Source organism: Alligator sinensis, unplaced genomic scaffold (assembly GCF_000455745.1).
Source record: "Alligator sinensis unplaced genomic scaffold, ASM45574v1 scaffold584_1, whole genome shotgun sequence".
In the NCBI taxonomy this organism is placed as follows: Eukaryota; Metazoa; Chordata; order Crocodylia; family Alligatoridae; genus Alligator; species Alligator sinensis.
In genome coordinates this window covers 25,098-37,823 of record NW_005842419.1, presented here as the reverse complement: position 1 = coordinate 37,823, position 12,726 = coordinate 25,098, and the positions used below count along the sequence as shown (strand labels likewise).

At 41.0% G+C, this 12,726-nt stretch overlaps 1 protein-coding gene across 1 annotated transcript in view; it reads right to left on the bottom strand.

The window, feature by feature from the left end:
- The window catches only part of LOC102373916 (protoheme IX farnesyltransferase, mitochondrial), a 36,886-nt gene that overhangs the window by 9,448 nt on the left and 14,712 nt on the right, over positions 1–12,726 (bottom strand). The window contains exon 2 of the mRNA XM_006030093.2: positions 8,039–8,271. Within this exon, the coding sequence (XP_006030155.2) occupies positions 8,039–8,271 (233 nt within the window). The remainder of the gene's footprint in view (positions 1–8,038; positions 8,272–12,726) is intronic.

Below are 12,726 nucleotides of genomic sequence, written 5' to 3'. Positions count from 1 at the left end.
GCTCTTCCTACAAAAACTGAGCATAATTCATCCTACATTAATTGATGTGGTCCTACACGGTTGTTACACCAAAAGAGAATGTACTTGAGGCTCCTCAAGGTACATTTTTTATCCTGTTTTGTGCTTACTAGGAGGTTTCCTTTGAGAATTTGTGTGTGCAACCACTGTATGTCTGAAAGACAATTTTAAATTCTGGCTATGGTATTTAATTTTTCTCCACAAATTATGACTCAGGAATTAGACTCAATGCAACACCAACCCCAAAATGTGTTCTTTTGAGGATATGGGGATAAATAACTATTAGTCTTGGGTCAACATGAATGCTGATTCTTTCAAAGGGAATGGGAGCTCCCACTCCCCTGTGTACATAGGCCGCAGGGATGACTAACATACATACGCACGCACATATAAATTCAACATTGAACACACATATTCCATACGTCTCCAGATGTGACAGTGTACAGTGTCACTGTTGTTGCTTATTTGAAATACAGATATTTCTATTTTAACCCTATAGCAGAATTTTCTTCTTGGGAAGGTGAAATAGAGAGTGGGATATTTACAAAATATCTTTCTTTCATTAGATCCTGTGACAGAAAATGACAGTTTGGAGTATAAGAGTTGTCCTGCATCAGATTATTTGCATAGATTTTGAATGGGGAGGTTTAAAACAAAAGCACTCAGTTTGGGAAATAAAGCAAATTTCTGCTATTTAATGTGCAATTTCCATGCTCTGTTTCAGGGCAAGGTTATCAACATACAATATACATCTTAATTTGTGACTACAGAACAACGGCATCTAGGAGTTCAGCATTCAGAAGTCTCAGCACAACTAACTGGTGACAGGAGTCCACTGTATGTTACAGCTCTAATATTCTGTGCAGTGCTAAGGCAGTAAGCCTACAGCTGGCACTTCTTTTCTACTAGAAAACAACAGAATATGCTATTGATTGTGGCAATTGACATGTGAGCGGTTGAGTAGCCTTGAGGAGAAAAAATGTATCCCTTTTAAAGCTTGGTGTGGCATTTATACAAGGTCTCTACACTGCACACAATAGGACTGACTATCAATGTAGCCATATGAGACTCTATGCTCAATGATAATTATGTGCTTTCAAGGTTATATGGTTATGTAAACTAAGGGCAAGGAAAAAAAACCCCTCTAAAACCAAAAAAGCTTCATGGTCATGGGTTTCAATAGCTGTTTCTTTTGAAGGATGACACAAAGGACTTGTGGAACAGACCAGTCTCAGTGGTGCAATAGACTTCTCTGCAAGAGCAAATAAAGGAAAAAGGGTGTTGTATCTGTGTAGGGACTGCAGGATGAACAATAGGAGGTTCTTCAATGTTCACTGGAGATAGGTAATTAAGTTAGTATGATAATTTTTCATCACAGGGCCCTCTTTGGGGCAGTCTTTAAATAAAAGTATATTATAAATTTCTCTAGGTATATTCACCATGTATACACAACATCTTTGTATACATGTGTATGTGTGTGTAGACCCATGCACATTTTTTACATTGCATAGATTATAGACCCACATATCTGTTGTTGATGCCTTACAGTTGAAACACCTATACATTTACGCTGTGAGGGGTAATGCAAACAGAGCCTTTTCTCTGAGGAAGACTCGTAGATGTGGAAAATGGTGAACCTAGTTCTTACTGGGAAAGAGAAGTAGCTAGCTATGCTGTTTTTCAATGCTGTCTTTGTTTCATTACAGAATTAGTCAAGCCTGTTTCAGCAGGACAACAATAGCATGCTCTTTTGATTCATCTTAGCTAGCTTTGGTTGTATGCTTATTGTCACAAATGTGATCAGGTGGGTAATGACATGACTGAGGCATTCATCAGTACAAGTATGCTTAGACAGCATCTCAAAGCAACAGTTTCAGTGGAGTACTGCAAACCCCCTTTGCTTCACAGGGGATTTTAATCACAGGTACTTTTAAAAGTTCCCTTCTAGTAGCCGTAAAGAAAAGCAGATTCACTCACTGAAGTCAACAAGTATTTCTTAAAATCCAGCTGCTGCTTTGGTGCCCCCTACTGGAAACGTGGTACAGAGAATGGGGCTCGGGAGCAGCTGCCCCACACGGTTCAATATTCTTCATCTGGAAGATGAAAGCACTAGGCTTGTAACAGCTGTGCACGATGTGTAGAACTGGGATAACAGTGAATTTATTGGACTTTGATTTCATCTTTCAGACCGAGTCAGTCCCCCAGGTGCCTCAATGGTGGAATTGCCACTTCTTTTGTGTCTCCCATGGAGAAGAAAATAATCCACTGACTTTTGTCTTCTTAAATTTAAAACAGCTGCCTACTAGCACTGCCCATCTGCCTCAGCTTTCACCCACCGAGAGCACACTTCTGGGCCCCCAGCTCTGTGTTCTCGTATGTCAATGAGACATTAATATCTTTGCCTTGCCATGAAAAAGAGTAAGAACTTATCGGCCTTTCTTTGAAGAGAGGTGCAACCCTAAAAACTGGTTTTGTTAGGAAGAGTTTTTAGCTAGAGCCTCCTCAATTTCCTCCCACTCAAGAGCATTACAAACTAGGCTCGTTCTGGGTACTAGAAGCTCTCACAAAAGACCTGTGCACATGTCAGTAGGGATTTGAAATGCTATCTGTTAAGTGAAAAAGACAGTTTGAAAGAAACAAATGCAGAGGTTTGCAACATTTATTTGGTGCTCAGTTATGCTTTCCCTTTGCCCCTTTCTTTCTGGCAGACAAGGGCTGTATTCGGAAAGGTATCAGAGACTCGTTTGTCAGGTCTGGTCACAAGCCCCCTTCTCTCTCCTTTTCTTCTTTTTTTGTTACTAAAACCATCCATCTGCCAAATGTCACTTGCTGATAAGAACTGCCCATTTTTAAATCCCCATTTGTAAATAGATGTTGGCTGACATAATTAATGTCTACCACACAACACAATTTGAATTACAAAGTAAAGGCAATTTAAAAATCAGGCTCCACATGATTACCATTGATACTCAGTCTATAAATTCCATAGCCCCAGGAATTATTTAAATTTCAGAAAATGAATGAAAATCAGTACAAGATGTCTGTCAGGAAGAGAGACCAGAAGTGGAGCATCTGAGATAAACTAAGTAGTCTCTTGAGATAAACATTCTTTGGTGCAGTAATACCTATGGCTCCAGGCCACCATGGGTCTGTAATGTCTCCCATACTGTCAAGGCTGTTATCTGCTATGCCCACTGCCACCTACTCAGAATAAATCCCCTTAACTGATAAGCACATTATGTTGAGGACCCCTGCTTGTCACTTCTATCTAACTGGGTGGCTTATATGAATGTTATGACACTGAACTGCTGTGTTTTTAAAACCATGAGTGTATTTTAGTTGGTTGGGATCAGGCCACCATTACATCAGCGTATGGGGTTCATTGAAATGAAAAAGCTTAAAAGTAGCTCATGGCTTACGGAACTTGGAAATGTTTACTGTAAACTGCAGTCTGCCTTGCTAATTAGAAATAATTAGTTAAGATGAAGGAAGACTTTGAACAAACAAGCAGCAGCAAATCTAGAAGCACAAATGTGGCTGCTCTCTTTTGTGCTAAAATACATTGCTCCATGTTATTTCCTAAATACATCTGTACGACAGGACAAACGGGCACTCGACAATAATGCATCAGAGGCAGGAGGAGTGCTTAGCAAAGGTCTCACACAGAAGGAGAATCTCAAACAAAAAGAGAAGCTCCATGAATGGGTTTTTTTTCTGTCCTTACCCTATTGCTCATGGTTTAAAATGAATTGCATTGGTTTCCTGTGATTCTCCCCACAGAAAAACTGAAAGGAGTCATTTTAGACTTTGGATTTTATTAGATAAAACAAATATCCTTTTATTTTACTGGAAGTAAATGGCACCATGATAGAACAATCAAAAGCTGCTTTCAAGGAAGCAAACAAGTTACTGCAAACTACAGACTGGCAGCCAAGCTATACATAAATAGATCAGATATGTGGTGGTGATATCCGGGTGATAAATTACATTTACCATGCTCCTTTGACCACCTCACCTGCATCCTGCTCACCCTTGAAACTTACATTAACATTCCAAATCTCTCAGCAGTTTCAAACAGCTGGCATTCAACCCCCCCGCAATCCACCCCCTTTTAGAGAAATGTTCCCTTTTTTCTCCCGAAACATGGGGTTTTCCCAAAATTACCATGGGCTGTGGTCTGGGAGGATTGATACTTACTGACAGACTTAATGGTTGGTATCTCAAAGCCCAACAGGACTAGAAATGAAAATGGACAGCCACTAGACCTCCTTTGCAAAGTGCTTTCAGGTGTATTGCTGAAAAGTGCTTAATAAGTCCAAAATGTTGTTATTACTGGAACCAGGAGGAATCAAATAGATGTGCAATATTAGCTCTTTTCTTTGGAAGTTGTCAAGACACTGGACTTTACAGCTGTGACATCTTAATGTTCATTTTTTTGGAAAATAAAACAAAGGTCTAAACAGGCAGGGAAAAACTGGTTGATCAAATCCAAAGCCTTTTGAACTAAGCCTGCTTCTTTCTCTCTGTTGAAATATAAAAATTGTAAATGCTGTTTCTAAAATTCTCCTTTTAAGTCCTGAAATGAATCTTAGGAAGTTTCTTAAATTATGGCAAAGGACTAGGGTTACCATACATCCGGGTTTTCCTGGACATGTCCTCTTTTTGGGTCCTCCCATCTCCATCTGGGAGCTTTTTTAAAATGTCAAAAAATGTCCAGGGTTTTGCTTATCATCAAAGTTTTTCCTGGCCCTTCCTGGCTTGCTCTAGCAAGGAGCTGCTTGGGGCTGGTGGGAGCTGGGGGAGAGCAATTGGCAGCAGGGGGAGAGCAATTGGCAGCACACGCACATGGCTGGCATGCAGCCAGGCAGGGTGATGGGAGCAGCCCTGGCAGCTGCATGAAGGTAAGTCTCCAGGGGGTGAGGGCTGGAGGACCAGAGCTTGGGTACTCTCTGGTGGGCTGTGTGTGTGGGTGGATATGTGAGGGGGGTAGGTGCCTGCTGGCACTGAGGGAAGCTGTCTGGACATTGGGGTTGCAGCAAGCCAGGGGAGGCGCCTACCCCACCAGTGTGGAAAGGAGGTGGGGCGGGCCCTTCAGAGGCCTGGCTGGCAGCACTGGGGTCAATGCCCTTGCTCATAGGGGCAGGGCAGCCAGGAGACACTGCAGGGCTGGGGGGAGCAAGGGCTTGCAGGTTGGGAGTGAGGGGCACTGGCAGGGCTGTGGCTTGGGAGTGAAGGGCACCAAGGAAGTCGGGAGATTGTGGGTTGGGAGCATGAGGCACAGGCAGTGGCAGATGGCTGTGGGTCAGGAGTGAGAGGCATCAGCAGGGACAAGGGGGCTGTGTGTTGGAAGTGAGGGGCACCAGCATGGCCTGAGGGGCAGGGTACTGTGGCTCAGGAGTGAGAGGCACCAGCAGGGCTGGGGGAGGCTGTGGTTTGGGAGTGCGGGGCAGGGGTAGGGCACCGGCATATCACTGCTCCCCCCACAATCATATTACTACTGCCCCCCCCCAACAGGTATCCTCTGTTTTAAAAGTGGAAATATGATAACCCTCCAAAAGACCAGCACCATCTTTCAGCAAACCTGAATCATGTCAGTGACATTAGTTGGCCTCTGATGTAAAGAAGCGGGCCAGCAATGGTTAGCCACTTAGCTCTGCAAAGTGAAAAGTGAAAGAAGTTCTGTATTTAATGACTACCTTAGTCTTAGACTACCAGAAACCCTTACAATAATGTGACTACTGTGAGAATAGGAGAGAAAATCCACAATAAAATGTAAACCCAAGCAATACCAGGAAAACTCAGAGTAGCTTTCTTTTCATTAGCTTTCTGTCTGCTCCTCATTGTTCCTCAGCTGGATAATCAATCTTTTTTTAACAAGGTGCAAATGTATTTTCACACCTCTACCTAAAAACTAGGTTAGGTCTTCTAGCTAATTACACATTATTAATGGGTTCCACAACTGTGGCTCTGCAGGTTACAGAGAATAGATGCACATCCATATACAGATGTGCGTATGGGCATGCACATAGAAGCCCTCTTATACAGAGATCAAATTCTGCAATGTGTTAAGCACCTTTAACTCTCATAGGAGCCCTGAAGAACTGAGCTCAAAAGGCAGACCTTTTACCACTAATAATCTACTTTCTTCATAAAAGGGAATGCAGTTTTCGTATTGCAATGCACTGAAGCAGTCAATTCTAAGTCAGAATTCTCCACGATTCTCTCCAAGTGGGTTTCACTGTGTAGGCTCATATTGACCTAATAACACTTCTTTCAATATTGAGAAAACACCTTGGCTTTGCCCAAACTGACTGTGAAGTAAACGCAGCAAATTTAGAACTGGTGCTGTAAAGTTACTTTAAACAAAACCTACCTATAAACATAGGAATCATCATACAGCATCAGATCCAAGGTTGATCTAATGTAATAACCTGCCTCCAATAGTGGCCAAAATTATATTTTAAATTAAATTATCATCTTTTCACCAATAGAGGGCTTTCTAAGAGGTCTGACAGAATTTTCATAACATAAGAAAACACCATCTTTCCTCAGGAGATACAACTGAGGGAATTAAGACAAGATGCCAAATACTAATGTGTGTGATTAAGAAACTTTCAGCCTAATTCTAGTTGAGAGCTATATCATAACCGATTATACAGAGTAGCAATTCAGCTTCATTTCCACAGCCACAAATGTGTACCACAAATGAGGAATAACAAGATGGATTTTGCATGAATTCTGAGTACTCTGGTTTAGAAGACTAGTTTTTGAAGTTATTAACGGTCTTAAAAATATTACAGTAGTGTAAGAGGGATGCAGTAGCTAAGACAGTCCAGAAATTATGTGAGAAGCAAGGATTTCTTACAACGATATCTTTTCATGGACCAACTATGTAGCTGGGATAAAGTTAGACAAGCTTTTGAGTTCAAGGCATTCTCTCTGAGACCCGATAAAAAATGCATTGCATTTGAAAGCTTGTCTAACTTTATCCCAACTATGTAGCTGGTTCAATAGAAGACATCACCCTAAGAAATCCTACAACCTACACCCCTATAAGAAATCCTTGTCTCTCTTAAAAATGTTATGCATTGAAAAAGTAAAGTAGTTGCATTTTACAACTTCATGAGCTCTCTTACGTGAAAAAGCAAGAATTTATAAACACTGTGTTTACATATTTATCTATTACAGACTGAAAAAATGATTTAAATAATACTAAAATGACTATTTTTTCCTAGTCAAACTTTTTAAGTTTCTCTGGACTATAACGAAATAGTTTTTAGGCTTTAAGATCCTAGCTGGCAGGGAGAACAAGCTCCAATTGTCTCAAAGTTTAGCTGTTGAACAGATCAGTGTTTTACGTGTGATGTAAAAATAGTTCACAGTTACTAAAAAGAAATCTCTGAACTCTGTTCATGAGGAGGAAAAAAGACTATTTACAGTTTAAAAGCACAAATCAAACAATCTACCAATACATCGACATTCTAGGATAGTTTCTGGCATGTGGAGAGATAATGAAGACATAACTGGACTCTGCCAGTAGAAACACCTGAAGTTAAGCCCAATGGTTCTGTTCTGAAAGTATGTAGGTCGTTCCACTGTAGTCCAGATACTAAGGTAGAGCTCTTCTTTGTGTTTTTGATTTCCAGGTTTCCTAAGCATGTATTACTTGGGAGTGATGCTTCCTCAGATCCTGCATCTGCTACTAATGACTTATAAAAGGTAGAATGACAAGACCTTTGCTTATTTCTTTTGCCTTAATGTGGTGTAGTGCTGTAAGGGCATGCTTGCCAACATAAACAAGTCTGTAATAGCTAAGCAGAATATAAGCCAGCCTTTGTAAGTACTGTGCTTCAATGTATATTGCATCAGTAATCACTAAGCCCTATGCTTAAGAGAAACCCATAGTTCTGTTCTCTAGGTTGCTTATTTTTAGCTGCCCCAAATGCAGCAATGCAAATCCTTCCCCCTGTACTCCTCCCCAAGAAAAAAAACCAGTAAGGGATGTATATTTTATACTCACCAGGATCAAGACTGCCAGTAGCTGCAGTCCAGCCCATGATGGGAGGAATGGCACCAACAACAGCCCCCACCCATGTGTTGGCAATGCTCATTCTTTTCATTGGTGTATAACAACATGTGTAGAGGAAAATGTTGAAGGCTCCTAGTGCCCCAGTGAGAGAATTTACTCCCAGTGTCAACAGGGCGATTCCTGGAATTGCACAGGAGGCAGCAAAGGACACAGCAAGGAGTGGACTGTAAAAACCAAAAAACATGGTTAACAGAAAAGCTGACCGCCAAAGAAACTATGCAATCAAAGGCTACATCTGCTCCCCTCATATTGTGTATAGAGTAACAGCTAAACTTAAGGTTGCAAAACTTTTTTCAGTAAAAACAAATCAGTTTCTAGATGCCTGTAACATTTTTTTTAAGGTGAAATTTCTACACTCTACCTTTCAGCTAAAGCAAGCCTTTCTGGAGAAGCTGGCTACGACGGCTTTAGAGTTATAAATGATGGAAATAATTACACTATTTCTTATTCTTGTGACCAGTGCTGAAAATTCAGAAATACCTGAACTGTGTAAATGTATACTATTCTAAGGCTATTAGAATAGGACTCATATAAGCAGGAATAAACATTTTTGATGATGTACCCCAAATGGCTAGAGTTTCCAACCTCAAAGCTGGCTTACATATGGTGCTTAACATGTTTGAGGGAATTTGAGCAATGAAACCAAAATAAGATTTGCTATTTTCTGAAAGCAACAGCAAGTGATCTACAACTTCCTAGGTTTTGCTAGAAGCAAAAGGCTGCAGCTGGATTTTCACAAGTCCTATTTTCTAGAAGTCAGATTCAGAGGAGGAAACTGCAAGCTCCTGCCAGTCCCAAACAGAAATTTCTGCAAAAATGTCCAGTGGTGAAAAGGTTAATGCTGCCATCTAAGCTGCCATAATAAACACCCAATATGATTAACAAAGGCTCTTTAACCCATATTTAGACAAACTGTTTTGATTAGTTCTCAGAACCACATTGCCTGTGTCCCAGCACTGGTACACAAAAAAGGGGCCTGTATTTCTGCTGGCCTGATTCAGTTTTATACCATTTTAACTCGTTTTGACCACAGTGGAGATGCACTTCATTTACACTTGTGAAAGAGTTTGAACAAGTTGCTTCACTTTGCTTTTTCTAATGGAAAGGAGCAAACAGAAACTGGGGGGAGGACTATGGAAAGGAGGCGAGTAATGTTAAGTGAGTTTTGGTTTGGTAAACTCTTTACTTCATACTTTAACCAGCAAGACAGGAATAGGAAATTATGTGTTTGCAACATAGCTAAATTAATTCTGGTAACAAGCTTATCTCAACATAACTTGACTCTTAAAACTATGCAACCCTCACCTTCCATTAGCAGGTTTTCATTCAGTATTTTTCATTCTATCCTTAATAGTATACTCCTCTCCTACTGCCAAATCTTTAATACTGAAATATGCACTGCAACCAATGTTCCACACACTGCTCCGTGAAGTCCCACCAGCAAAGATGAATTTTAATAAGCTGTTGTTATTAAAAAGCCTTAACTGTTCTGTTTTGATTGTTATAACCCTAGTCAGACAAGTCACATCAGACAGAGCCTTTTACAGATTTCTAAAATAATCAGAACCATCAATATAAGCAAGTCTCAAGTTAAAATGTTGGAACTAAGTAAAAATCTGTCTTCAATTTAAAATAAATTAACTGAGCCAACAAACTGAAGAAATGAACACAGATAATACTGCCAGCTCCTAAAATCCAGCAATACATTTTACATTATAAAGTGTAGAGGGAATATACTTATTTCCTTCAGTATTCACAGTTTTTGATAGTTATGAATACAGACAGGATACTGTGTTGTCATCCACTGACAAGATGAAGATTTGCAAATTTTGCTAACGAGATACACTGTTAAAGGACCGTATGGGGCTGTGTCCATTAGCTTTATTGGGAACTAGATTCTTTTATTCAGCAAACACCATTTGCATAGTAAATTGTCCCAACACTATGTCTATACATTACACTTTCTTAGCATTTCCCCTGCACATTTAAGAAACCCTGAATTTGGTATAAGCAAATCCAACTCACTGAGTTCCCAAATACAGTAGAATTAGACTGTAAGTTCCTGAATGATACAGTGGTTATACATAGAAATGAACTGGTAGGAAGACAAAGGACCAGCTTCCACCCTCACACCTTGAGGAACTGCTCATTCACTTCTCTTGGTTTCCATGGGCATAAATGAAAACAGAACTTGGCTCAGAGCAATGAACACTGCTCCTCCTAATTAAGAGAGTGGAATCTTATGCATCTCCTCAATTTAAATGAATGCTACATCATTATAAATTGCCACAGGAAATGAAAGTCCAGAAGATACGTGTGTGTATAGTGGTGGGTGAGGTAAAGTGGCTGATGAATAAGCCTGGCATGACAGGATAAATAGTAAGCCTGCTCTTCTAGCACTGTTTGCATGGAGCGGCTCAGCAACAACTATGCTTAGTTCTTGTATGAAAGAAACTATATCCAGCATAACACCCCCATGCCATTTTTCATGTTTTTTAAACCGGTGGATGCAAGAACACCCTGAAGATAAAAACAGGGTCACAATTAGTCTCAGTGGTGGCTGGATCTCTCCTAGTTACAGCATGAGACTGGAATTCAGGGCTCTTGGGTACCATATTGTCTGGCCTCGGGTAAACTGTGTGGCTCAAAGGGTTATCCATGGCCAATTAATATTGGCAAAATGAAGTATAAAACCGAGTACGTTCATCTAGCTTAGTGGTCCTCAATCTTTTTAGACCCAAGGCATTCCTCCATAACTTTTCTGTTTAGCGGCATCCTTGAATGGATCTCATGGCACCCCAGTTAAAAAACACTGATCTAGTTTATGAAGGATTTTTTGGGGAGGTGATATCTTTCATCAGACACAGTACAAGTTAGATAAGTTTTCAATACAAGACATTCTTCATTGGGTTATTAGTTCTTGAAATTAATTTAGAAACTAGTTAAATACTACAAATGGAGACAAAGGATTGATTAACATGTTTGCTGGTATGAAACACTGGACTTAACAAATAAAGAAGCTTGCATATGCAGGGGGGTAAGAATTTGCCTACATTTAAAATTATTAAAATTATATTTTAAAGTATTAAAAATAAATCAGAACTTTTGTGGTAGAGGCAATATCTTTTATTAGACCAACTAGATAGTTGTAAAACATTTTTTTTTTATTTGCAAGCTATCTAGTTGGTCTAATAAAGGATAATCACCTGTACTACAAGAGTTCTGACTGCTTTTGCCTGTAGACCGACACAGCTACAACCTACATCCCTTAAAAATCAACCTACATTTAAACACTATTTTATTGAAGGTAGGTTCCATAAGTAAAAAATTGTTCCGAGTGGCCATTTCACTGACAGCTATACTTTGCTCTATAGATGATATGTAGATAATACTTTAAACTTACCAGTTTAGCGAAAAAAATGTATTTAATTCCCTCTGCACTAACATGACACCATGGCATAAACAGAACATTCCTTACAGATAATCCTTGACATCATGTAAACTAAACAACTCATCCATCTTTCCATATATTTATAACATACTGGTATCTGAGCACCTTACCAATTTATAGAATAAAGGACTACAAAAAGAGTTGAATCTTTATTTTTAAATTCAGGATAAATCAGGGTTGTTTAGATCTATAATTGTAACAACTTTAAATCTACTTGGCTATGCACAAGCGGTTCTGAACAGCAGAACTCCTCACCCTGCTTGACCCTGAGGCTTCCCTCAATCATAAGCGCTATAGCACCTACTCACTTTCCCAAGGAGACAGCAGACGGCACTGCAAAGAGAATCACTGTTTAGTACAAACTTCAAAATTAGAAGTGGCATGCATTGCATAGCCTTCTTAGCACTTCTGAGATCCAGCCTTGCTTCCTACGAACAAACATGATACCTACACGAGGATGCAGGAAACTGGTTATTCTAAGAATATATATTGTGACCCGAAGACAGCAAAGTAACTTATAAAATGAGTGAACAAGAGAACAGGACACAAGAAACAAAATAACTTATAAAAGCCAACAGAGTATTAAAATAAGCTATAGACCAGGCTTGTCCAATATATGGCCTGCGGGCCGCCATGAGGCCCGCCAAGGCATTTTCTGTGGCCCGCGGTGCTGCGACAGGAAACGAAAGTAAACACGGTTTACTTTCGTTCCCACCCCTCGTCTCTCCCCCAGCCCCTCAGCAGCTTCCTAATGGCTGCTGAAGGGCTGGGGAAGGGACAAGGTTTCCACATGCACCGCGTCAGCTTGATGTTGCTGACGCGGTGCGTGTGGGAAGAGGAGTAACCATGTGCCTCTCAGGACAGGATGAGCCTGGCCGGAGCAGCAGGGGGCTCAGCTGCACTTTCCCCCTACCTGTGCTGGTCAGTCCCGAGCGGCACATGGCTCCGCCACTGCTTCTGCTGGCTGGTGCAGACCCGGCCCGCCTCCTCCCATCCCTAGCAGCACACGAGGAGCCGACTTCAGCCGCGTACGGCTCTGGATGGGACGGACCCAGGCGGGTCAGCACCGGCCAGGAAAAGTGGCATGCAGCTGAAACTGGCTGCTGGGGACGGGAGGAGGCGGGCCGGGGCTGCACCAGCCAGCAGAAGCGGGGGGGGGGGGGGGGCG